Source organism: Zeus faber (assembly GCF_960531495.2).
Source record: "Zeus faber genome assembly, chromosome: 10".
Classification (NCBI taxonomy): domain Eukaryota; kingdom Metazoa; phylum Chordata; class Actinopteri; order Zeiformes; family Zeidae; genus Zeus; species Zeus faber.
In genome coordinates this window covers 33,818,610-33,843,648 of record NC_137199.1, presented here as the reverse complement: position 1 = coordinate 33,843,648, position 25,039 = coordinate 33,818,610, and the positions used below count along the sequence as shown (strand labels likewise).

At 48.7% G+C, this 25,039-nt stretch overlaps 1 protein-coding gene across 5 annotated transcripts in view; it reads right to left on the bottom strand.

Moving 5' to 3' along the window:
* Window positions 1–545: 545 nt before the first annotated feature.
* The window catches only part of arhgef37 (Rho guanine nucleotide exchange factor (GEF) 37), a 54,404-nt gene continuing 29,910 nt past the window's right edge, over window positions 546–25,039 (bottom strand). For 4 of the 5 annotated variants that reach the window (XM_080007994.1, XM_080007995.1, XM_080007993.1 and 1 more), the window contains 2 exons: window positions 9,581–9,744; window positions 546–1,016 (listed from right to left, as the gene is read on the bottom strand). In XM_080007994.1, the coding sequence (XP_079864120.1) occupies window positions 759–1,016; window positions 9,581–9,744 (422 nt within the window). In that variant the 3' untranslated portion in view covers window positions 546–758. The remainder of the gene's footprint in view (window positions 1,017–9,580; window positions 9,745–25,039) is intronic. The other variant, XM_080007997.1, reaches the window with a different exon arrangement.

Genomic DNA, 25,039 nt, shown 5'->3' with positions numbered 1-25,039 from the left:
GACGCTGGATGTTAATGTGTTTATTCCCATGGTGTCCCCTAGGTGGCAGACTCACTGTGGGAACCCCCACAAGCTGGAGTCTATTTTAAGCTCAGCCTCTGCTGAGGACAAGATATTTATAGATTGGGATCACATGCATGTGTGCGCACACACACACACACACACACACACACACACACACACACACACACACACACACACACACACACACACACACACACACACACACACACACACACACATTTCGTTTGGAAATTTTCATTTTATTGAGATGAACTGTGTGTGTCTCTCTTTGCCAGTGTCATATGATTGATCTGAGTGACATCTTGAAATAAATTAAAATAAAACTGAACTCAGTTAAAAAGCAATAAGTTACATGAAACTAACACTGACAACGGTAACCACGCCCCATCTGATCTTACACACAATCTGCCTCCCTCTAGTGGTGACACAGTGACTGGCATCATGCACGCACGAACAGTATTTTAGATCGACATTGAGTGTTGCAACAACAAACTAATTTTAAAACACACAGTGTGACTTCAGTCTTCGTCTTCAATATCTGTAGCTTTACGTTGCTATTCACAGGCTTCGGTTTCCTCTGTGTCCTTTTTTTTTTAATCCAAAGGGTATTTCAGGAGCTCTCTCTCTCTCTCTCTCTCTCTCTCTCTCTCTCTCTCTCTCTCTCTCTCTCTCTCTCTCTCTCTCTCTCTCTCTCTCTCTCTCTCTCTCTCTCTCTCTCTCTCTCTCTCTCTCTCTCAGCGACGGGCCATGTAGCTGCTGGTAGGCTGGCTGGACCACTCCCTACCTGCAGCCAACTGCAGGTAGGGGGTGGCGACGGCCATGACACTCAGGTAGTTGGAGGGAACGTAGCCCCTGTGACCCCCCCTGGTCTCCACCAGGCTCCACTCTGCGTTGCCCCTCTTGTCCTGAGGCTCTAGGACAGTGACGGCGTCGCCAGCTCGAAGGGAAACCTCGTGGCTTCCTCTCGCTGTGAAGTCGAAGCCAGAAAACACCTAGAACACAGATCAATACCTTCTGTTAACTAAGAAATTAGGAAACACAACACAGCCACATTCAATAACTCCCAGTGTATTATATATATATACACACACAGTGCAACAACATATATTGACCCCTGCACCCCTCTCCCCCTGAGTCACTTCCTCAGTTTAAATAGCTCGTGTCATGGGCTGACGTCCCCTTGGAAGGAGTCTTTATAAAGTACGTTACTCCAGGGATCCCAGAGTTGCCTCCTTCGTGCCGGTGGAGATGAGGCGACCGGTCCTCGGGGCGATGACTCCAAGAGTCGATGGCCCGAGCAATAGATGAGGGAAGTCGGGTGGATGGTGACGGAGGGTTGACGGACTATTCCTGCAAACTAAAATGTGCTGCCAGGGATTGGAAGACGAGCGACCCACTCTCCAGACAGCTCCTCTTCCGGGTGTGTCTGTCCCGCTGACACAGGACCCATACAACCATTTGAACACACTCCCAACATCCCCTTAGTGGAAGTAGGGGGTGGGTCCCCGATGTAGGGGACTGCCTCCTTAAAGGCGCAGAGTGCCACACCCTTGAAAAAAGACATGCGTGTTCTCCGCTCCGTCGAAACCTTTCGCCGCTTCCGAGGCAAGTGAGCTAGCAGGGAAGCCGAGAAATTCCTCACGGTCACGTTCCTCGGTAAAAATGTCCAAGAGGCACTTCTTCTCAGCATATCCAGTTCCTGTGCGGTGGGATAGCAGGGTTTCAAGCGTGCAACATGCACCACCTTCCTGTTCTCTCCATTGTGCTCCAGTACCACATCATAATTAACCGGCCCCACCTGGTACGGACGGGTATGGACCGAGCCACTTAGGAGCCAGTTTTGCCGTAAATGATTTTCTGCTTTGGATAATTGATGGGACCGGAGCCATACTCTGTCTTTGCCTCGGTGAGTCATGTCATAATTACGTTTTTGTCTTTGTCGGGTTTTTGTGCGGTGAACTGGGCAAATGCTGTGAGGTCCTGAAGTTTGGTGATGGTTTTGTAGGTGTATGAGTCGGGTGTGGCCTCCCTTGGCTGGAGCAGAAGGTCTGCGGGTCCTCTGCTTCAGGCTCCATTCTTCACAGGTGGCTTTGAAGATGGAGGAGATGAACTGGCTTCCAAAGTCCAACAGCAGGTAATTGGGGACTCCCCATCTGGTGAGGATTTCCTGGGTGAGTATTTTTGATACTGTCTCAGCTGTTGCTTTTCGTAAGGGATATAGCTCCACCCAATGGGAATAGTAGTCCACAACAGTCGACATTTCCCTTGGAACTCCTAGGAAAGAGACAGTGATATCTGTATGCTGTAAGTGCCATGCCATAATTTTGCAGCTACCATGCGGCTCTCAGGATTGAAGCGCTGACACACTTGACAGCTCTGTACAAACGTCTTGACATCGAGGCTCATACGAGGCCAATATGCTAGAGCTTGTAATCTCTTGTAGCTTTTCAGATCACAATCAGAAATACTTTAATAATCCCAGGGGGAAATTACTTTCGTTACAACTCCAAATCTACATTCAACATATTAACATACAACATATTTACATACAACGTATAATAATTATTAAGAATCATATTTATACATAAACATATCTATATACACAAGGAAAAGTGTAAAATGTACAGCTAAAAATGTGCAAGAAGAAAGTGCAGAAGTGGATAGCTGTGTTTTGAGGTCAGATTACAGAGAGGGGGTGTCTGACTCTCTGAGGGAGGCGTTGTAGAGGTTGATGATCACAGGCAGGAATGATTTCCTGTGGCGCTCTGTGGTGCATCTGGGTAAGAGGAGTCTTCTGCTGAAGGTGCTCCTCTGCTGGGCCAGTGTGTCGTAGAGAGGGTGTGAGACATTGTCCAAGATGGACTGAAGCCTGGACAACACCCTCCTCTCTGCCACAGTCATCAGGGTGTCCAGCTCCTCTCCCACTACATCACCGGCCCTTCTGATTAGTTTGTTTAATCTGTTGTTGTCTGCGACCCTCAGCCCACTGCCCCAGCATGTGACAGCCAAGAAGATCGTACTGGCCACAACAGACTCATAGAACATCCTCAGCATCGTCCGGCAGATGTTAAAGGACCCCAGCCTCCGTAAGAAATAGAGTTGGCTTTGGCCCTTTTTGTAGACTGCCTCAGTGTTTCTGGTCCAGTCCAACTTGTTATTGAAGTACACCCCCAGGTACTTGTACTCCTCCACAGTGTCCACAGGGACCCCCTGGATGGGGGGTCCCTGTGGACACTGTGGAGGAGTTGGGTCACGGGGTCACCAGGTCAGGCGTGAAGGACACTGTAGAGGTGACAGTTGGGGGAGAGGTGGGGTCCTCAGGTTGTGGAGGACATGATGTAGAGCAAGGGGGAGGGGTGGAGTCGGTGGGTGTGAATTGAGGCGGTGAGGAGCAGACAAGGGGTCTGTAAGGAGGAGGAGTAGTGGGAGATAAAGTGGCAGTAGTTGTTGAGCAGCCAGCAGTGCTGCAGTGCCTCATAAGCCTCCTCCGACCACCTCCTCACAGTCCTTGTGCTCGTAGGCTTCCTCTTCACCAGAGGCACATAGCAGGGTTTGAGGTGAACCAGGTTGTGATCTGACCTGCCCAGAGGGGGGAGAGAAGATACATACATCAGGTCCAGGGTCCTCTCCTCTCTGGTAGGACAGCTCATGTACTGTTTGAAAGTCGGCAGAACTCTGTTCATGGTGACATGGTAAAAGTCTCCCGACATGATGATGAGGGCACTGGGGTGTTGAGTTTGAAGTTTGGAGATGGTGGTGTGTATGATGCTGCAGGCAGATATTGGGTTTGCAGAGGGAGGGATGTACAGGACAACGATGATGACGTGCTCTCGATAACGTCTCTCGGCAGATGGTATGGACGGAGTCCAACGGCCAGCTGTTCAGCATCCGGGCTACAAAGCTGTTCTTTAATGGTGATGTGACCAGGATTACACCATCTGCTGTTAACTAGAACGGCAAGCCCCCCGCCTTTCCGCTTACCACTCTCGGTACAATTCCAGTCCGCCCGGACAGTGTGGAAGCCATTGACAGAGACGTTCTGGTCCGTAATGTCCCTGTGCAGCCATGTCTCAGTGAAACACATCAGACTGCACTCCCAGTACTCTGCGTGGCTCCGCGTTAGCGCCGTTAGATTGTCCATTGTACATTTCCCATAACAACAGAGGCTTAAATCTTCTCCTCTCCATAAGCCCGTCCCGTCTCGACCCTCCACTCATCCCCCGACATTGCTTCCCTCCTCTGCATCCCCGGTGTGTTTTCTTCCAGAGTTCAGATGGTATATCAGCTGGTCTGGCCACTATGCCGGCCGGCATTAGCACGATCAGTTGTTCTCCGGAGTAAACAAAGGCAGCGTGTCCCGGTGGAAGCGGCATAATATAAACAACACTACAACAACAATACAACAATACAAGTTTTGTATCTGCTAAAATGACCAGCCAAGGGGTCCTCATGGATTATCTGCAGCAGGGGTGTTTGGAGACTCTCTGGTATGAGGATTTGATAAATGGTTTTATGGTTTAATTGAAGCACTCTATAGACTTTGTCCTCCAAAATGGTGTACTTTGTGGAGTCCGTTAAAGTGACTTCTCCCTCGTCCATCACAGCCTGGTACAAGAGGTGGCAGTCTCAGTCTTCCTGCTGTGCTCGCCATGGTCATCAGATATGGGCAGATCCAGCCCCCCCCCCCCACCACGCTTTGACTGACAACAGAGTGGCACAGGCCGATAGTAAATGGAGGGTAGTGCTGGTAGAATCATGGGGAGCCCTGGATAAGGCATCCAGAACGGTGTTGTATTTTTACTTTCCTGTATTCCACAGTGAAAGTAAATTCCTGTTGCCGGGGGGCCACCGGATGAGGCGTGCACTGGGACTCTGGATTTTAAAAACCCAAAGCAACGCTAAGTGGTCGGTGACTACAGAGAAGAATCTTCTCTCCAGGTAATATCTCCACCTTCCGAAAGCCCAGACCACATCTAAAAACTCTTTTTCTGTGGCTGAATATTTGCACTATTTGCATGAGGCTCCTGCTGCAATATGCCAGAAATTCTTCTGTTCCAAGCCTGGTGATCTGGGCAAGCACAGCTCCCAGTTCCATGATGAGACCGCCTGTATGTGTATGTGTGTGTGCGTGCGTGCGTGCGTGCGTGCGTGCGTGCGTGCGTGCGTGCGTGCATGAGTGCGTGTCTGTGTGTGTATAAGGTCGGTATTTTGTTGTGGCGCCTCCAAGCAGCGGAAAGGGCCCCGAAGCCACCCCCGAGCTCCGCAGCTACATAGACACCCCACGGCTACAGGAAAGCCCCAAGAACCCCGCCCTGCACCCACAGAAGACCCCCAGGCCCCCAGAGAAGCGGGAAGCCTGTTGAGCAACCCCCACGCCGGGCCCCCAGGTGCACAACCCAGTCCCAGGGAGCATGAGGAGATCCCGCACCCCAGGGGCGCCGACATACAACCCATCCCCAAGTGCAGGTGCAGAACTCGGGCCGCGGGCGCCAGGCACATACCACAGGCCCGGAATCAGGCCCTGCGCCGACTGACCGACACCTCGCCCGAACAGCCCACCCCGCAGGTGAGCTGGCGGGACCCCCATGCCTACCCACAGCCCGCGCAAGGGCCCGCCCCACCGCAGCCGACCAGACGCATCACCCGGCCACGAGCCGCGAGCACCTATCCATGTAGCAGAGCGTGCCCAGTGCAGGGCACCCGGAGGTTAGCCCCCACCGCCGCCGAGCCCCGGCAGGCTGACCCCCGACACCTAGGGCACCCGCTGCAGAGAAGCCGTGCAACGGGAGCAGAGGCGGACAGCCGCCCCCCGCAACCCAAGAGCAAGCAGCCGCACAGGGGCACTCGGCAGCACTCTCCGCAGCCCCGCCAGATCGCAGCACACCTTAAGCCACAAGGACTCCAGCCCAGCCGGTGGGGGGCCCACCCAGCCACCCCTGGCCAACCACGCCCCCACACCGGCCTGCCAGCGACCCGCCAACCCCGGAAAACCCCTCAATGTGTGCTGTTGGCAATTGCAGTTAAAATTGTGGGGTTGGGGGTCCTTCAGGCAAATCGAACCTGAATAACTTGCACCCCTCCTGCCCCGCAGACCCTGGTCTGGTGGAGTGTTGTTCGGAGTAGGATTGGTGGATTAGGGGATCCTCAAGTCCTTCTACTCTGAAGCAGTGGAGAGCATCCTGACAAGCAACAATACTGCCTGGTTTGGGAACTGTACTGCTCAGGGCAGGCGGGCCCCGCAGAGGGTGGTGTGTTCAGGGCGAACATACCACTGGAACTACCCTCCCCTCCCTGCAAGACCTATACACCAGGAGGTGTAGTCGCAGAGCCGGCAGGATCATGAAGGTGATCCTCACCATCCCAACAGACTGTTCCAGTGGCTGCGGTCGGGAAAGCGCCTCTGCAGTCACAAAGCGAGGACAGAGAGCCTGAGACAGAGTTTCTTCCTGCAAGCCATAAGGACTGTCAATGCTGAACTCACCAGGGGTCCTAACAAAATGCACTGAGTCACTCACACTGCCTTACTGTACTGTATGTAGCATACTGTACTGCAAACTGTATCATTGTTCTGGGTTACTGGATACTGCGCTGTAATTATGTTCTTTTGGGTGTTACTGTATTGCTGTGTCATATTGTTGTATACTGCCCTGTATATCTCCATACTCACTTTATTCACATGCACTTTACTGCACGTATCTGTATATACATATAGCCTTTCCCATATACATAACTCTATTCCCTTCTATTTTGTACAAGCGCTTTGTACTATCTTTTTGAATGTTATATAATTTTTATTTTATTTATATTATATTCACTAACTGCATTACGTTTTAGGAATCAGCTAGGTTTAATTAGTTAACTAGGCAGAAATTAGGTGAGCTATTACATTCGGTTTAGTAATTATTGTGCATAATCTCCGGGTGCATTGCAAAGACATTTCACTGCATATATGTATGAAAGTATGTACAGTATATGTATGTGACGAATAAACGTCTTGAATTTCAAATCTTGATCCTGCAGTTTCAGTACCAGATGCTGCCATCCCACCCATCAGCCAAATACAGGGGTTTCCCATCCCAGGTGTTTAAGTTCTTGTCTTCCCCTATAGTGGAGCACCACCACTCCTCATTCAGAAGCGTGTCAGATGAGCCTGAATCTACCCTAGCCCTACCCTTCACTGAGCCAATGCTTATAGCCACCAGCAGTTGGCAAAGGAGAGGTCTGGAAGATGAGAAGGGGAAAGCTGTCTTCTTTGGCTGCTGATGGGACACTGCATGCATCATTGGATTGCAACTTGTGGATGGACCAGATGGAGATGGAGGTTAGTAGGCAGGCTTGGGAAGTTTCCCTTTATTTGACGACACATTTGGACAATTGTGTGGTGAATGGGGTCCTTTACACTGCCAACAGAAGGTTTGGCCAGTCTTGCCTTAGCAGGAATGAGAGATGTGTGTGAGGTGATTGTGGGTGTCACAGTCTGAAACATGTTGGTGGCAGGGGGGTATTTGCAAGGTGTACCTTGCTGCAACTGCTTTGCTCTGTCCTTCTCTAGCTGCTGGCTGAGTCTTACCAGGGCATCCACTGTTTGGACCCCATCGCTCCTCAGCTGGTCCGCCAAAAATGGGCGTATGTATGTATATGTATGTGACAAATAAAAATCTTGAATCTTGAATATGTTCTTTAATATGAGCTGGATGATTTTTCCCTCACCGATATCCGGCTTCCACCAGCGGCAGAGGGCTTGATACATTTAAGCAAAATCCCAGATGCATTCCTCCTCACCTTGCACCCATGTCCTGATCTGTTCCTCAAGTTGGTCCATATAATCCTCTGAGTGAAAGACTGACAGCAACTTATTCTCAAAATCCAGCCTCACCACATCCCACCAGTTGCGAGCCATGCCAAAAAGGATGTTGCAAAGGGTGGGGAGAAGCTCCTCATCCGTGAGAGAGTTTAATGCCAGATAGTCCCGACACTGCTCCAGGTATCATCAGAGGGTCAGCACCATTTTCCATTCTTTCCATTCCGTGCCAAAACAAGGAAACGGCAACTTAATTAAGCTTTCCCCAAATAACCTTCTCCTTGGGTCTCGATGGATGGGTGAGCTTTGCTTTTTTGTAGATCAGCCAAGGTACGGTGTATGTTGGTGTTTTCTGGAGGAACCAGAGTTCCCTGTCCTGTGAGTTCCATGTCCAGTAAAGATACATTTGTTCTTTCCATTTTATTTCTTTATTCTGAGTTATGATCCTCCTGTTGCCCAGCAAAGGTTGCCTGGTTTTGAAAGGAAAATGTTGTAGTTGGTCATCCTTGCCAGCAGATGACCATCTCCCCTCTCTCCGTCCATCCAAAATGGTGGAGAGAGGAGGACATAGCAGTTGTTCCTTTTGGTCAGCAGAGTGCAATGCTTCCCAGGTGATCCAGCAGATCCAATAACTCAGCTATGTCCCCTTTAATGTCTTTTGAATCAATACTGTTTGCGTTCTGTTGAGTGTGTTTTTGAATCTAGCCTTTTAGCTAGAGATTTGCTTGCTGATTAAGCCAGGGCCGGGATTTTATTTTATTCTTTTTCAATGTGCACACGACTAGTTTGAAATATCCCAAGATAAATCTGGGGTGCCACTTTCTATGAAGCGGTCGCTGGTGGTTACGCCGGGGTGCAGGTCAGAGTCTTGGTCCGAAAATTAGAATTCATAAGGACCACCAGCAGAACCCTACAAAGGACCTGATATCGCAACCATCCCTGACTAAGCATATAAGGAAACACCCAACACAGCCACATTCAATCACTCCCAGTGTATTATATATATACAGTACATATATAGTGCGACAACATACTGTATACTGACCCGTGCAACCCTCTCCCCCTGAGTCACTTCCTCAGTTTAAATAGTTTGTGTCATGGGCTGACGTCCCATGGGAGCGAGTCTTTTTAAAGTACGTTACTCCAGGGATCCCAGAGTTACCTCCTTCGCTCCAGTGGAGACGAGGTGACCATTCCCCGGGGCGATGACTCCGGGAGTGGATGGCCCGGGCAATGGATGAGGGGAATCGGGTGGATGGTGACTGAGGGTTGACGGACTATTCCTGCAAACTAAAACGTGCTGCAAGGGATACGACCCACTCTCCAGACAAGTTGACTAATGGACTGACTTTTGCACGTTGTTGCTGCTGTAATGCCTTAATTTCCTTTTCTTAACTATCTAACTACTCATTATCAATCTAACTAATTCATTGATATCTATCAAGGCACTAATTTACTACTAACTAAGTACACAGCCTTCAGATCAGGAAACATATACTGTTTTAGAGTTAGCGGGTAAGATTAAGATTAGCGGGTATAACCGGGTTATTTAAACGCCCAAGTCGAGAAAAACCTTTGTCTATTGCCTGGTCATTTGACCCGGGACTGAAACCTGGGTGTTACCTTTCCCACTAATAACAAATGCCAGGTGTTAGCGGGTGTTACCAGATTTTTGGTACAGTGGAAAAGGGGTATGACTTATGGACCTAAACCAGATGGAGGACGCATCGCCTCCCGCACTGAGTCAAAGGTCACCTGGAAACATGGCAGACTCGCTGGCATGGCGATGGTTTCTTGAGAGTAAGAGTGTCTTCTGGTGGCCATGTCGCCTGGAAGGATAAGGTGGGGAGAAGGGGGCGGAGCCTCTGTTGCCTGGTGATAGCGAACCAGCTTAGAGGACGGGACGTAGCCTCTGGGTCCTGGAAGCAACGTGCGGGTTAAATAGTGTCATTTATCTATAATATCATCTAAAATACCATCTATAATATACATTATTTGCTTACTGTAATATACTGATGTTTATACATTTAAGTATTACTAGTACATGCCTGTTCAAAATTTAAGATATTCTGAGACATTTTATTGGTACAGTTTTATCAAAAAGATGAAACTGCATGTTACACACACACACATGAAACCACTGACAAGTGAAGTGAATAACACTGATGATCTGGTTCAAGGGCATCTGTCAAGGAGTGGGATAAATTCTATATATATTTATTTATTATTATTATTATTATTATTATTATTATTATTATTATTAATAATAATAATAAATATATAGTGTTATATACACTGCTCAAAAAAATAAAGGGAACACAATCATTACAATGGAACTCCAAGTCAATCACACTTCTGGGATATCAACCTGTCCAGTTAGGAAGCAACACTTATTGTGAATCCATTTAACCTGCTGTTGTGCAAATGGAACAGACAACAGGTGGAAATGAGAGGCAATGAGCAAGACAACCCCTATAAAGGAATGGTTCTGCAGGTGGTGGCCACAGACCATTTCCCTGTCTTCATCTTTTCTGGCTGATTTTGGTCACTTTTGCATTTTGCGGGTGCCCTCACCACTAGAGGCAGCATGAGGCAGTGTCTGCAACCCACAGAAGATGCTCAGGTAGTGCAGCTCATCCAGGATGGCACATCAATGCGCGCTGTGGCAAGAAGGTTTGCTGTGTCTCCCAACACAGTGTCAAGAGCATGGAGGAGATACCAGGAGACAGGCCAGTACAACAGGAGACGTGGAGGGGCCGTTGGAGGACAACAACCCAGCAGCAGGACCGCTCCTTGTACTTAGGAGCTCCTATCTGCTCCTTTGTGCAAGGAGGAACAGGAGGAGCACTGCCAGAGACCTTTCACTGCATATATGTATGAAAGTATGTATATGTGACAAATAAACCTCTTGAATCTTGAATCTTGAGAGCCCTACAAAATGACCTCCAGTAGGCCACCAATGTGAATGTTTCTGCTCAACCTGTCAGAAACAGACTCCATGAGGGTGGTTTGAGGGCCCGACGTCCACAAGTGGGGCCTGTGCTGACAGCCCAACACTGTGTAACCTGATTGGCATTTGCCAGAGAACACCAGGATTGGTAGATTCGCCACTGCCGCCCTGTGCTCTTCACGGATGAAAGCAGGTTCACACTTAGCACATGTGACAGACTTGACAGTCTGGAGACGCCGTGGCGAACGTTCTGCTGCCTGCAACATCCTCCAGCATGACCGGTTTGGCGGTTGGATCAGTGATGGTCCGGGGAGGCATATCCTTGGAGGGTCGCACAGACCTCCATGTGCTAGCCAGAGGTACCATGACTGCCATTAGGTACCGGGATGAGATCCTCAGACCCATTGTCAGACCATATGCTGGTGCAGTGGGCCCTGGGTTCCTTCTGATGGATGACAATGCTCGGCCTCATGTGCTCGGAGTGTGTCAGCGGTTCCTGAATGACGAAGGCATTGATGCTATGGACAGACCTGCCCGTTTCCCAGACCTGAATCCAATCGAGCACCTCTGGGACATCATGTCTCGTTCCATCCAGCGACGACACATGGCACCACAGACTGTCCAGGAGTTGAGTGATGCCCTGATTTAGGTCTGGGAGGAGATCCCTCAGGAGAACATCCGTCGTCTCATTGTAGGGAGTGCATACAGGCACGAGGAGGCCACACACACTCTACTGAGCCTCATTTTGAATTGTCTTGAGGAATTTCCATAGAAGGTGGATCAGCCTGTGATCTGACTTTTCCACTTTTATTTTGAGTATGATTCTGAATCCAGACCTCCATGGGTTAATGATTTTGATTTCCATTGATCATTCTTATGTTATTTTGTTCTCAACTCATTCCACTATGTAATGAATAACTGGAACAACTGGAATATTTCATTCATCGAAATCTAGGATGTGTTGTTTAAGTGTTCTCTTTATTATATTTATTATATTTATTTATATTTTTCAGGGGTGAGTTACCACATTTCACTAGTTGATGATTTGCACTAATATAAGCAACTTTTACAAATGGAATTACTGTGAAAAAGACCAAATCCATTGTGATGGCAATTGCTAACCAGCAGATGGAGCTACTGCTCTTCATATGAATTGCATTTGAAAAAAACGCCAAAACACAAATGCAGTAATTGTCATCGTCATGGAGCTGCAGACTGAAGGACTACTCAGAAGGCTTTAGGAGTTGAAGGAGGGTCAGGGTCTAGGAGTCTAGAGGTCTAGGGGGTAAGGCGTCTGGGGGTCTAAGGGTTTAGGGGTGTCAGGGTCTAGAGGGTAAGGGGGTTAGGGGTCTAAAGGGCTTGTAATGCTTTTGTGCAGGGCCCTCACCGGAGGCACACGCCCTCCTGCAGAGAGCGCTGGGTGTTGGTGAAGAGCGCTCGACAGAAAACATGGCTGCACGAAGGACATTTTAGCTTGTTTATGCTGAGGAGGAGGCGCTGTTCTTGGAGGTTAAACCGACAAAAAGGAGCTGTTTGCGTATACTATATTGTCTTTGCGTCCAAAAGTATTTGGCATTTGACTTCTGCTGCCGGTCAGTTTTGTCCAATATGTCTCAAATGAAACAGCAACATTCTGATCTCCCATCGATTCCAATGCATTTCTTCCAGGGAAAGCTCTGTGCGCCCCTCCGCCCACCAGTGCCTGGTGACATCATTTGTGCAGCATGTAAAATCATAAACCAGGATTAAGGGGTCTAGGTGGGTTAGGGGGTTGAAGGGGGGTTAGGGTCTAGAGGGGGTTAGGGGCGAGAGGGGGTGAGGGTCCAGGGGTTTAGAGGCAAGGGGGGGTGAGGGTCTAAGGGTCTAGTGGGGTTAGGGTCTAGGGCAGCGGTTCCCGACCTTTTCAGACTCGCGGCCCACTTCAAAATCCCAAAAGTGTTGGCGGCCCACATCCGACCAGAAGTAATACGGGAGCCAAACAGCACTGTGGCAGATTCGCCACCAAACATCCAAGTTGCGTGTTCAGGGCCCTCCACCCCGGGGACACAGACGGCTGGGAGGGGGGGGGGGGGGGGGGGGTTGATAACACCAGTTTATTGTAGAGATGAGGCTAGGTGGAATTAGCCAGGAGCAGATGGAACATGTCATGACGCAGGGCTCAAGCTCAGGCTGAGCTTAAGTACCTCAGGTGTGGCTGCTTAAGCCACCCCATCCACCACATACCCCCCAACACCACACTGTGGCCAGGAAGAACTCCTGGCTGAAGCCTACCCCCCCCCCCCCCCCCCGCCGCCACCACCACCACCACCAAGCAGAGAACAAAAATGAAGATAAATGCTTGAAACAGACTCTGACCTAGAGTTACTAAACCAAAAAATACAGACTCTGACCCGGGGTTCCTATACCTTATACGAACAAATGTCCAAAACAAATTAACAGGTGACCTTCTAGAGGACCTGAGTTTCCCTGGGCAGCACGGTCAACCAGCCTCCTTCCACCATGCGCCAACAGACTGCCCTCTCCTCCCTTCAGGAGCACGGGGCCTCGGCCTGCTGCGCTGACTAGTGACGCCGCACTGAGAAGCCATTCTCACAGAGAAACGTCATCGGGAAAGGCATAGAAACCACACAGCTCTGTCAGACAGATCGGGATACTCAGAAGCAACATGAAGCCAAAACTTTGTCAGGTACTTCTGTGAGAAAGCCAGTTTCAATGCCCTGTCGCAGGAGAGATCCACAAAATTGTCGTTCTCAGTCTTTGTCTCAGGCCTGCGAGGGTCTCGTCACTGTGGCTGGCGAAAGGGGGTTTCCATGCAGCTGCACTGCACATCTGGGATGGGGAAGTACTGGTGCAGCATGGTCTCAAACCATGCAGGTGCTCTTTGACATGATTGATCACAGTGACGGGAAGCCGCATTTCTTCCTTTGTCAAAAAATCTGACAGATTCTCAAACGACTCAAAGTTTGACCGGTCAACTCGCCTGGCCCACATCTCCATTTTTCTTATGTTGCTCCTATTTTATTCTGGACATTGAACATGGTCACTGCTTTTCCTTGGAGACTGAGATTGAGTCCATTTAAGTGGCTGAAAATGTCAGCCAGGTATCCCAATTCAGCCAGCCACTCAAAATCACTGAAGCCATGTGCGAGTTCAAACTTTCAGAATATCAAAAATGGCCTCAGCAGTTGAATGCGTTGGTAAAGATTTGCAAAACAGGAACTCCTCTTTTATCTCTCCATTGTTTTCATACCTTACATAGGCAAGCAGGTTTGACAGATTTGTGTGGTCTGTCGGTTCATCCAGTCGAAGGGCATAAAAACGACTCGGGGTGGGGGGGGACTCGTACGCTCGTACGCTCGTTATCAGCTGTTCTGCCATCTCCTCAATCCTGCGTTTGACTGAGTTATCAGACAATGAGATGAGGTTGATTGGCTTGCACACCTTCTCTCACCTCTCTCATCACCCCCACATTCACTTTTGTGGCAGGGAAAATTTAATTCTCCCCGATTGATTGCTTACCAAGCTTGGCTATGAGTCGCGCAACCCGATAGGATGCTTCTGCTGCCTTTGCGTTCTCGGTGCCCCTACATGACGTTTCGATTACTTTCTTCTTGCCCTGATACTCCTTGAGGTTATTATCGAAAAATTCAAGCGGCTTGGAAATGTCCTGTTGGTGTTTTGTCTTGAGGTGATGGCGCAGTTTACATGGCTTCAGAGCTTCGTTCGATAAAATCTCAGAACACACTATACACAGCGGTTACGGTTTGTCTTCTGTGCCTGCTCAAAGAAATCCCAATGATAAATATTCAGCGCAATACTTTCTCCAAACCTTTGCTTTTTGTTTGACAGGCGGGACTGTCCCGCGGACTTCGCTTGTGGATGATGTACCAATGTCTTCCTTCCTTTTCAGTGTTCCTGATGCTGCCAACCATCCATTTTAATTGTCACCGCAAGTTAAAAACGTACAGGTGCATGTCGATCGTGGTCCGGCTTGGACATAGGAACTTATGTTAGGGCGTACTATCTATCAGTGATGATGCATTTTTGAAGGTTTTAAAGAAAAAAATACCATGAAATGATTAATTATTTTTACATTTAAAAATGTTTTCGTAATTAATAATTTATTAATTTTTTCAATAAAATCGATGTGCTTTGCTCATGATTTGGCGGCCAACTTGCAATACCCTCATGGCCCACCACTGGGCTGCTGCCCATAGGTTGGGAATCGCTGTGATAGACTGTACAACACTGTGATAGACTGTGCAACACTGTAGAACAGGTACACTGGCATGGAGCGGCAATCCACAGATGGGAGCTGAACTGCTCTCTGGAAGATCATCCATGGGGCCGACTATCTACTGGAAGATCATCCATGGGGCCGACTATCTACTGGAAGGGAGAAAGTTGTTTCTGTAATTAACATTTTTTATTTATTTTTTTCATTTTTTTCAATAAAATCGATGTGTGCCCATGATTTGGCGGCCTACTTGCAATACCCTCCATAGGTTGGGAATCACTGGTCTAGGGGGGTTAGGGTCGAGAGGGGGTCAGGGGGATTAGGGGCGAAGGGGGTTAGGGTCTATGGGTCTAGGGGGGTTAGGGGCGGGAGGGGGGGTTAGGGTCTAGTGGGGTTAGGGGCGAGAGGGGGTTAGGTTCTAGGGGTCTAGGTGGGTTAGGGGCAAAGGGGGGTTAGGGTCTAGGGCAGACCTGGGCATTGTACAGCCCCCGAGCCACATACGGCCCTTGGTTGACTCTGACCGGCCTTCTTCTTCTTTCGTATATCATCAGATGGCCAACTCAGTGTCATATAGCCACGCCCTCGTCTCCAGTCCTAGGTCAAAAAGGCCAGCTTCTGAGGGTGGGCTGTATAGGGGGCAGCTGGTGATTATGTGCTCGGCAGTCTGTTCAGGTTCGCCACACTCGCATGACGCACTGTCGGATAGGCCCCACTTCTTTAGAGAGGACTTGAAGCGCCCGACGCCAGTACGCAGGCGGTTCAGCGAGGTCCATAGGTGGCGTGGCATGTCTTCTCCTTTTACACCTCCTCCTGGGTCCCGGATGTATCGTTGGATGCGGGAGGGCGCAGCTGACTCCCACGATTGTCTCCAGGATGCTGCCAGCCAGGCGTCCTTGGACAAGTCGTCAGGGATCGACTGTAGCATCTCTTGTGCTGCCTTGTTGTAGGGATGGCGAGACTTGAGCCTGCATGGTGGTGCCGGTGTTGTTGTGGCTTTGTGTAGGATGTGCCAGTCGTTCTTCTGGGCTTTCCTTGCCAGGGCGAGGGTAGCTGCTTCCCGTCGGAGACTGGGTGGGGCGATACCAGCTAGGACTGGCAGGTAGGACACAGGGGTGGGTTTCAGACAACCAGTTACTATCCGGAGGGCGCTGTTGATGACAGTATCCACCTTGTTCGCATGTGGACTTCTGCTCCAGGCAGGGGCACAGTATTCCGCTACGGGTAGGACCAGGGCTTGCGTGGATATGCGTAGGGTCTGGGGGGAAGCTCCCCAAGTCGAGCCTGCAAGGCGGCGGATGAGCGAGACCCTTGCGGTTGTCTTGGCCTTCACTTCATCCAGGTGCTGCTTGTAGGACAGCGTCCGGTCCAAGCATACGCCAAGGTACTTGGGGGCTTGCTGGAACTCCAGGCGGATGTTGCCAACATGCACGTCCAGTTCCCTTCTTGCCTCCCGGTTGTAGAGGTGGTAAGCTGCAGACACTGTTTTGCCCATGCTGAGCTGAAGGTGCCACTTCTGGAGGTAGTCTGCCAGGATGCCCATGTCTCGGTTGAGGCCTTCTTCCATAGTGTTCCATGTTGGGCATCGAAGCATGATGGCCAGGTCGTCCGCATAGCCGTACTTCTTGGATGTTGTGTCTGGCAGGTCGTGAATATAGATGTTAAATAACATTGGTGAGAGGACAGAGCCTTGCGGGACACCGTTCTTCAGCCTTCTGAGCCTGCTGGTCTGGCCATCGCTGGTTTGTAGGATGAAGCTATGGTTAGATAGCATCTCCATGATAAATCTCACCATGTGCCGGTCCGGGATTGTTCTCAACAGTTTCAGGTGTAGTCCACGGTGCCACACGGTGTCATAAGCGGCTGTCAGGTCCAGGAATACTACTCCAGCTTTCTCATTATCTTGGAAGCTGTCCTCGATGTCCTGGGTGAGTAGCGTTACCTGGTCCACCGTTGACCTGCCTCTGCGGAAGCCGGCTTGTTCCGGTGGGAGTTGAGGGTCCACCACTGGCTCAATGCGGCTGTGGATCAGCCTCTCCAGAATCTTGTACGGGACACAGAGCAGGGATATGGGCCTGTAGGACTTCGGGTCTTCGGCGGGTTTGTTCGGCTTTGGCAAGGCTATGATGGAAGCACGGCGCCAGGTCTTCGGGAGCTTGGACCTCCGGAAGCATGATGAGAAGAATGTGCGTAGCCATTGAGATGTTCTTTCACTTTGGTGCATAACAAACTCTGGGTGGATATTGTCTCGACCTGGTGATTTGCCCAGCTTCAGTTTTTTAATTGCTGCCTTTAGCTCGGCTGCTGTGAAGTCTCCTGAGAGATTAGCATCAGCGCTGGCTGCTCTGGAGAGGGATGATACCTCACACGATGTCAGTCGTGCGAAGTTTTTGTCCGCATCAGGGAAGCGACCATTTTTCAGGAGCTGGGAAGCAATAGCATCTGCAGTCACTGGACACCTACGAGGTGTTGTTTTTCTCCCTGAGAGCAAGTTGATGGTCTGCCACGCCTTCCGGCTGGAGTGGGTGAAGTCGATGGATTCCGCTACTTCCGTCCACCTAGCCCTTCGGGTGTCATCCAGCTTCTGCAGTAGGGTTGTTGCTGTTGCGTCCATTTCTTCCCTGGTGATCGCCTGCTGGTGTTGGCGCAACAGGCAGCTGCACTCCTCATCCCAGCCCGGGATATAGTTTTTATTGTAGCCACGTGGGATGTTGTGCTTTGCTGCCCTTAGGAGGACTTCACAGTAGGCAATGTATGCAGCATCCACGTCTTCTGCTTCTGGGTCCATGAGACCAGCAGTTCTTCTTTCTGTTTCCACCGTAAACGACTGCCAGTTCGCCTTCCTGAAGTTCCATCTCCTGACCGGTTTGCCAGCTACCGGCTGTACTAGGGATGGTACTTTGATGATGGATGGCCGGTGGTGTGAGCGAGGGAACCTGTCCAAGACACGTCTCTCCGGTTTCAGGTCGTTACTGCGGCATATGACGAAGGCCAGATCTGGGTTGGTATAAGAGTTCCAACGTGCAGAGCAGAAGCTTGGGGGCTCCTTTGGGTCGTACAGCAGTAGTGCCTCAATGTTAGAGGCCCACTCACTCAGTGCTTCTCCATCCTGTGATGTGTGTTGGTAACCCCAATCCGTATGTTGGCAGTTGAAGTCACCTGCATAGATGGCAGGAGCAGTCACGGATGGAAGTGATGATGCAGTCAGCGCTGTTGGTGGGGGCTTATATACGTTCACGACAGATGTTTCTTGGATTTTAGTGGCCAGCCACTCAATGTTGCAGCCAGGTGGAGATTGGCTGGTGGCTGCCCAGCTCAAACCATCTCGGACGAAGGTTGCCATTCCATGCTTCTTGCTGTGGATGGATCCAGCGAGGGAGAACCCAGGAAGCTTGAGGTTTTCATCTGACACCCAGTGTGTCTCTTGCAGGAGGACCGCTGCCACTTTGTTGGAATCGGCGAGATGCCTGATGACTTCGAGTTTTGCGATGGTAAGGCCCTCGACATTGAGTTGGAGCACCGGCAGACCTTGGTTTTCGACGGTGGGGGTGTCCGCCCGTCCTAAAGAGGATGTTCTCTGCCTTGGTTTTGGCATTGGCTTGTACCTTGGTCTGCCAGCTCGATGATTCTTTGGCGGCCTGACCGGCCTGTGTAAGGTTAATTGGAAATTACAAAATAAACATATTTTCAAATTTTACCTCATGCATAGACTAAAGCTGCATTGCTTTTATGGGATTGCTTTTGGCATTGCTTTTAGGGATTGGAGGGGGCGCGGCTCAGCTGCTTGACCCTGTGCTCACCGCTGTCTGCTGTTTTATGTTGTTTTTTCTTTTTTTTTTTTTCTTACTTTTTCACCCTTTCAAGTATTCTTTTTATGTGGATTACACTGGTGAATTGCACGTTGCACTTTGTAGCCTAAAGTAGCCTACGATCATGGATTTCACATTGCTGTAGATCATTGTTTGCCTCGGGGCGTTTGCACCTGGGAGCAGCTTATGTTTGGTAGGTGAACAAAGCACCCTCACCTACCGGTATACCCGGGAGAAGCTACTGTCACTGAGCTCAACCGGCGTTCGCTTCTCTGCTGATCTACCTGCGGACTGTGGTGAAATCCAACGGGTTGAAGGCTGGTCGGGCAGCCGGAGAGGACAGAGGAAAAAGCGGGGATCGAGAGGCGGCGTGAGACAGCGGCTGTGGAGACGCGGAAGCAGGTATCCAGTTCCGTTTATCACCCTGTCAAATGTGGGCTCTGTAAACAACAAGCTGGATGAGCCTGCGGCGAGAGCCAAACATGACTGTGAATTCAGGCAGAGCAATCTGGTCTGCTTTACAGAAACTTGGCTCAAAGACCAGCATGTAACCCCAAGCCTACCTGGCTACACCACAATTAGAGCGGACAGAGAAAAGCGCAGCTCCTCTAAAACCATCGAGGAGGGCTGTGTATGTTTGTGGACAACAACTGGGCCACACAATTTTGCATACGAGAGCAAGTGTGCACCCCCGACTATGAAATATTAACTGTTTCTTTCAGACCATTCTACAGTCCACTGGAATACGGACAGATTACGATAATTCTCACATATGTCCCTGGTCCAAACTTTGAGGCTGCAGGGGAGAGAATAGCTGAGAGCTATAACAATGCGCTCTCTCGCTCTACAGATCAAGCTATCCTTACCCTCGGAGACTTACGCGGGCAATCTATCTGAGCACTTGCCGACTCTCGAGAAATATGTGGACTGCCCTACTCGCTTAAACAGGACTATTGATCAATGCTATGGAAATGTCCCCAATGCTTATAAAAGTGTATGCAGACCCCCGCTCGGAAAATCGGATCATAACATCATTCATCTACTTCCCAAGTACAGAACTGTGGTGAAGAGAACGAAACCTGTCTCCAAGGAGATACATGTGAGGTCTGATAGGAGTAGAGAGCAACTCAGGGATGGACTCGAAGACACTACTTGGGACATTTTCTTTGAGTCCTGCCAGGATGTTCATGAACTGACAGACATTATCACGTCATATGTAACATTCTGTGAAGACACTACGTCTGAAAAGAAAACTGTCAGAATATTCCAAAATAATAAATCCTGGGTGTCTAAAGAGCTTAAGGGCTATATTAATGAAAGGAAGCTTGCCTTTTGTGCCGGTAACATGGCTCTGGTCCATGAGAAAAGGAGGAAGCTCAGAGGGGCCATCCTTAAGGCAAAATTGAAATTTAAAAACAAAATAGAGAGTAAGCTTGTAAATGGTAATGTGAAGCAAGCCTGGGAGGGGCTAAACACCCTAATGGGCAGACCCCCCAAAAAGGATGAGAGCCCTAGTAGTCAAATCGATGTCAATGACTTAAACAAGTTCTACTGTAGATTTGACACTACTGATGACAGCATGGAATGTGATCAGATATGTAACAACCTTCCAACAGCAACCCCCATAGCTATCAGGGAGGATGAGGTTGCTGCCTGTCTCTTAAGACTCAAGCCAAACAAGGCCCCAGGGCCTGACGGACTGAAGCCTAGGATTCTCAAAGATTGTTATTTCCAACTTAAAGGAGTGTTAACTAGGTTGTTTCAGCTCCTCTAAGATAGCGGTACAGTGCCGCTATCATGGAAGCACTCTATAATCAGGCCTGTGCCCAAGAAGCCAGGTGCAAGTTCACCTAATGATTTCCGGCCCATAGCATTAACTTCTGTGCTATGCAAAACTATGGAACGAGTCCTGGTTAACCACCTCACTGCAACTGTGTCAACTATGCTGGACCCATTTCAATTTGCGTATAAGAGGAATAGATGCTGTTAAATGCAGTCACACAACATCTCCAGCATCCTAAAGGATATGCCAGGATCCTATTCATAGACTTCAGCGCAGCTTTCAATTCAATGAAGATTAATATCCTGCTGAAAAGGGCTGCTGAGCTCAGTTTAATCTGGTGGTTTAGGGATTTTCTCTCTTGTCGGCCACAAAAGGTCTACGCCAGGGAGAGCACATCAGAGGTGCTCACTGTGAGCACAGGTTGCCCACAAGGGAGTGTTCTGTCCCCTGTTTCAAGATTCAAGATTCAAGATTTTTATTTGTCACATACATATACATACTTCCATACATATATGCAGTGAAATGTAATGCAACGCACCCGGTGATAGCACACAATAAGTCCTAGGATGTGTTATTCTCTCTTTTTTCTGTGTTATTCTCTCTTTTTACTAATGAATTTATGATCAACAAGCAGCATTTTAAACTATTCAAGTACGCGGATGACAGGGCCTTAGTTGGCCTGCTATTTGAGCCAAACCGCCTTGGTGTAGATGCCTACCTAGCTCACACTGTAGCCTTTGAAGGGTGGTGCCACACCAGCCAGCTAGAAATTAATGTGAAAAAGACAAAAGAACTAAACATGTCTAAATCTCTGGATGTTACCATACTGCCAGTCTCGCTGAATGGCCAACTCGTAGAATGTGGAGAACTTCACATATCTAGGCTCAGTTTTAGACTCCAAGATGAGCCTCTCTGGTAACACAGAGTATATTGTCAAGAAATGTTCCCAGCGACTCTACCTACTTAGAAAGCTAAATAGCTTCTGTGTCAGTCAGCAGGTCTTAGAAACTGTGTATAAGACCATGATTGAGAGTGTTCTGACATTTCACCTTTCTGCCTGGTATGGTCATTTAAGCTGTAAACTTTCAAACAAGCTTTCTAGGATTGTGTCAATGGCCAGTAAAATCATTGGCAAACCCCAAAAGGCCTTAAGCCTACTGTACAAGGAGAGGTTGAGGAAGAAAGCCTTGAGCATCACAGCCGATAGCTCCCATCCTCTCTCCAGTCAGCTTGTGCTTTTGAACTCTGGTAGGCACTACAGAGTTCCCCTAGCGACCACAAATATTTATAAGAAGTCTTTTATCCCCAAAGCAGTCAGTGTTCTTAATCTGAAAGAATGACCTGATGATGACAGTGACAATAATGATGAAATGATAATGACGATAATGATGAAGCAAGAGTCAATGGTGGTTTAATATTTGTTTATCACCTTCTTAGTGCTGGTGTTTTATTTCTCTGGTGTGACCCTCATAATACTGTATTTTATCTCTACTGTTCTTTGTATGTGTCTGCCTGTGTGTTGTGTGTAGTCCGAAGACAAATTTCCACCACGGTGGACAATAAAGATCTATTATTATTATTATTATGAAGTTGTTTTTTATTCACGTACATAATGATGCAATACGTATATCAAGACGTGCGCATGATTGTATCGTTGTCACAAGCAGGTCACAAGACGACTTTAGCCCTCAAAAATGTCCGCTCATGCTAAAAAAAGAAAGGTAGATGCTGAATGCAGGCTTTTCAACAAAAATTGGACTGCTAAATATTTATTTACTGAAGTCGGAGGTAAAGCCGCGTGTTTAGTTTGCGGGGAGCAGATCGCCGTGTTTAAGGACTACAATTTTAGTTGGCATTACGAGACGAAACACGCGGAGAAATACAAAAACTTGACTGATTCTGAAAGGGCACAGACATCTGAAGCTTTGCTAGCTAAGCTGCAAAAGCAGCAAGGCTTTTTTACCAAGCTTCACACATCCAGGGATGCAGCAACCAAGACCAGCCTTGTGATATCCCACAAAATCGCTAAAAACAGTAAACCATTCTCGGAGGGGGAGTTTGTCAAAGAGTTCTTGGTGGACTCTGCAGCACTAATATGCCCTAAAAAAGGGACATTTGAGAAAGTCCCGCTGTCCAGGCGAACCGTGACGAGAAGGATCGAGGAAATTGCGGGGAATCTGGAGCTTCAGCTGCAATGTGAAGTGGCAAGTTTTGACTTTTTCTCCTTGGCTTTGGACAAGAGCTGTGATGTCCACGACACAGCCCAGGTACTTATATTTGTCCGTGGGATAACGGACTTCAAGATTACGGAGGAGCTGGCAGCAATGCGGTCAATGAAAGGGACGACGACAGCGAGTGATCTTTTTACGGAGGTAAATGCGTGCATGGACACCCTGGGATTGAAATGGGACAGACTGGCAGGTGTCACAACGGACAGTTGTCCAAATCTTACAGGGAAAAAGGTCGGACTTTTGAAACGTATGCAAGATAAAGTGACTGAAATCGACGCAGATCAGAAATTGGAATTTTTGCATTGTATTATATACCAACATGTGTTGTGCGAGTCAGTGCTAAAAATTAACCATGTTATTGATGTTGTTACTCAAACAGTAAACTTCATCAGGGCATGGGCATTGAATCACAGACAGTTTGTCCCAATTTTGGAGGAGCATGAGACTGAGCAAAGTGACATTGGCTACCACACAGCTGTCAGATGGCTCAGCCTGGGCAAAGTGCTAAAAAGAGTTTGGGACCTGAAAGCAGAGATTCGAGAGTTTTGTGAGAAGAAAGGCAAAGACATCCCAGAGCTCTCAGATGAGGACTGCATGGCAGATTTTGCATTTGCTGTTGATGTGACTGCACTGATGAATGAACTGAACACCAAACTGCAAGGCAAGGGCCTTTTTGCTCATGAAATGCACAGCCTGGTGAAGGCTTTCATGAGAAAGATGCAGTTTCTTTCAAGCCAACTGGAGAGCAATACTCTCACTCACATGCAAACCCTGAAAGAAGTCACACCAACAGCTGATCACCTCTGCAGGTACTCATCCATGTTAGGCATTGCATGGTGAGTTTTGAAGGCGATTTGAAGATCACAACATTGATATTAAAATGGACTCTCTATCTCTTGTTCCTACCAAGGCTGCACGGAATCTTGGTGTCATTATTGATGACCAACTGACATTCTCGGACCATGTTGCCGCCGTCTCCCGGTCCTGCCGCTTCGCACTACTCAACATCCGAAAAGTCAGGCCGTACCTGACCCAATATGCCACTCAACTGCTGGTACAAACCTTGGTGATGTCCCGTCTCGACTACTGCAACGCCCTCTTAACAGGCTTGCCGGCCTGTGCGGTGAAGCCACTACAGATGATACAGAATGCGACGGCACGACTGGTGTTCAACCAGCCAAGGAGGGCACATGTCACTCCGCTGCTCATCGAGCTCCACTGGTTACCTGTAGCCGCCCGCATCAAGTTCAAGTCTCTGATGCTGGCCTACAGAGTGATTGCTGGGAATGCTCCCGCCTACTTAAATGCTCTTGTAAGAGCACGTTTCCCCCCGGATGCTGCGCTCGTCAAATGAGCGTCGCCTGGCTCTGCCGGCCATACAGCCACGGCAATCCAGGCTATTCTCATTTGTAGTTCCACGTTGGTGGAACGAGCTGCCAAAAATGACCAGAGCGGGGACCTCCCTCTCTGTCTTTAAGAAGCACTTGAAGACCCAGCTCTTCAGTGAGTACCTCCTCTCCTAACCTAAAATTACTTAGCACTACCTAGCAGTATTTATTGTTACAGTAATGTCTCTGTCGCAATGTAGCTTGAATGTTATTCTCCCTTGTAAGTCGCTTTGGATAAAAGCATCTGCTAAATGACTAAATGTAAATGTAAATGTAAATCTCAGAATAATCAAGGATGAAATGCACATGAATTCCTCACCCTTTACCTGCAGTGTGGATAATGCACCCAGTGATGTTCAGCTGGTACTCATTGACCTGCAGTCTGATGCAGTACTGGCAGAGCACTTTAAGTCAGGATCTCTGCTGGATTTCTACTCTTCTCTTAAGGAGGAGAACTTTCCCAACATAAGGAGACATGCTCAGAAGATGTTGGTTCTCTTTGGCTCCTACCTACATATGTGAACAAACATTTTTAATGATGAAGTTTACAAAATCCAGGTATAGATCCTCTTCACCGATGATCATCTGTCAGCTGTGCTTCGCGTCTCCACCTCAGACATTCAACCCAACTTCGATGCACTTGTTAAAGCCCAGCAGAGACTAGATTTATCTCACTGAACAAGAAAGAAAAACTTAAAAACACCAAATGAGGTGGTTAGTCTTCAAATGTAGGCATGTAAAGGCACCAACTAGCAGTGAACTGGTACATTTTCTTTGGAAGCCTTTTTCTCAAAATCATAGTTCAGTGATGTTCAGTGA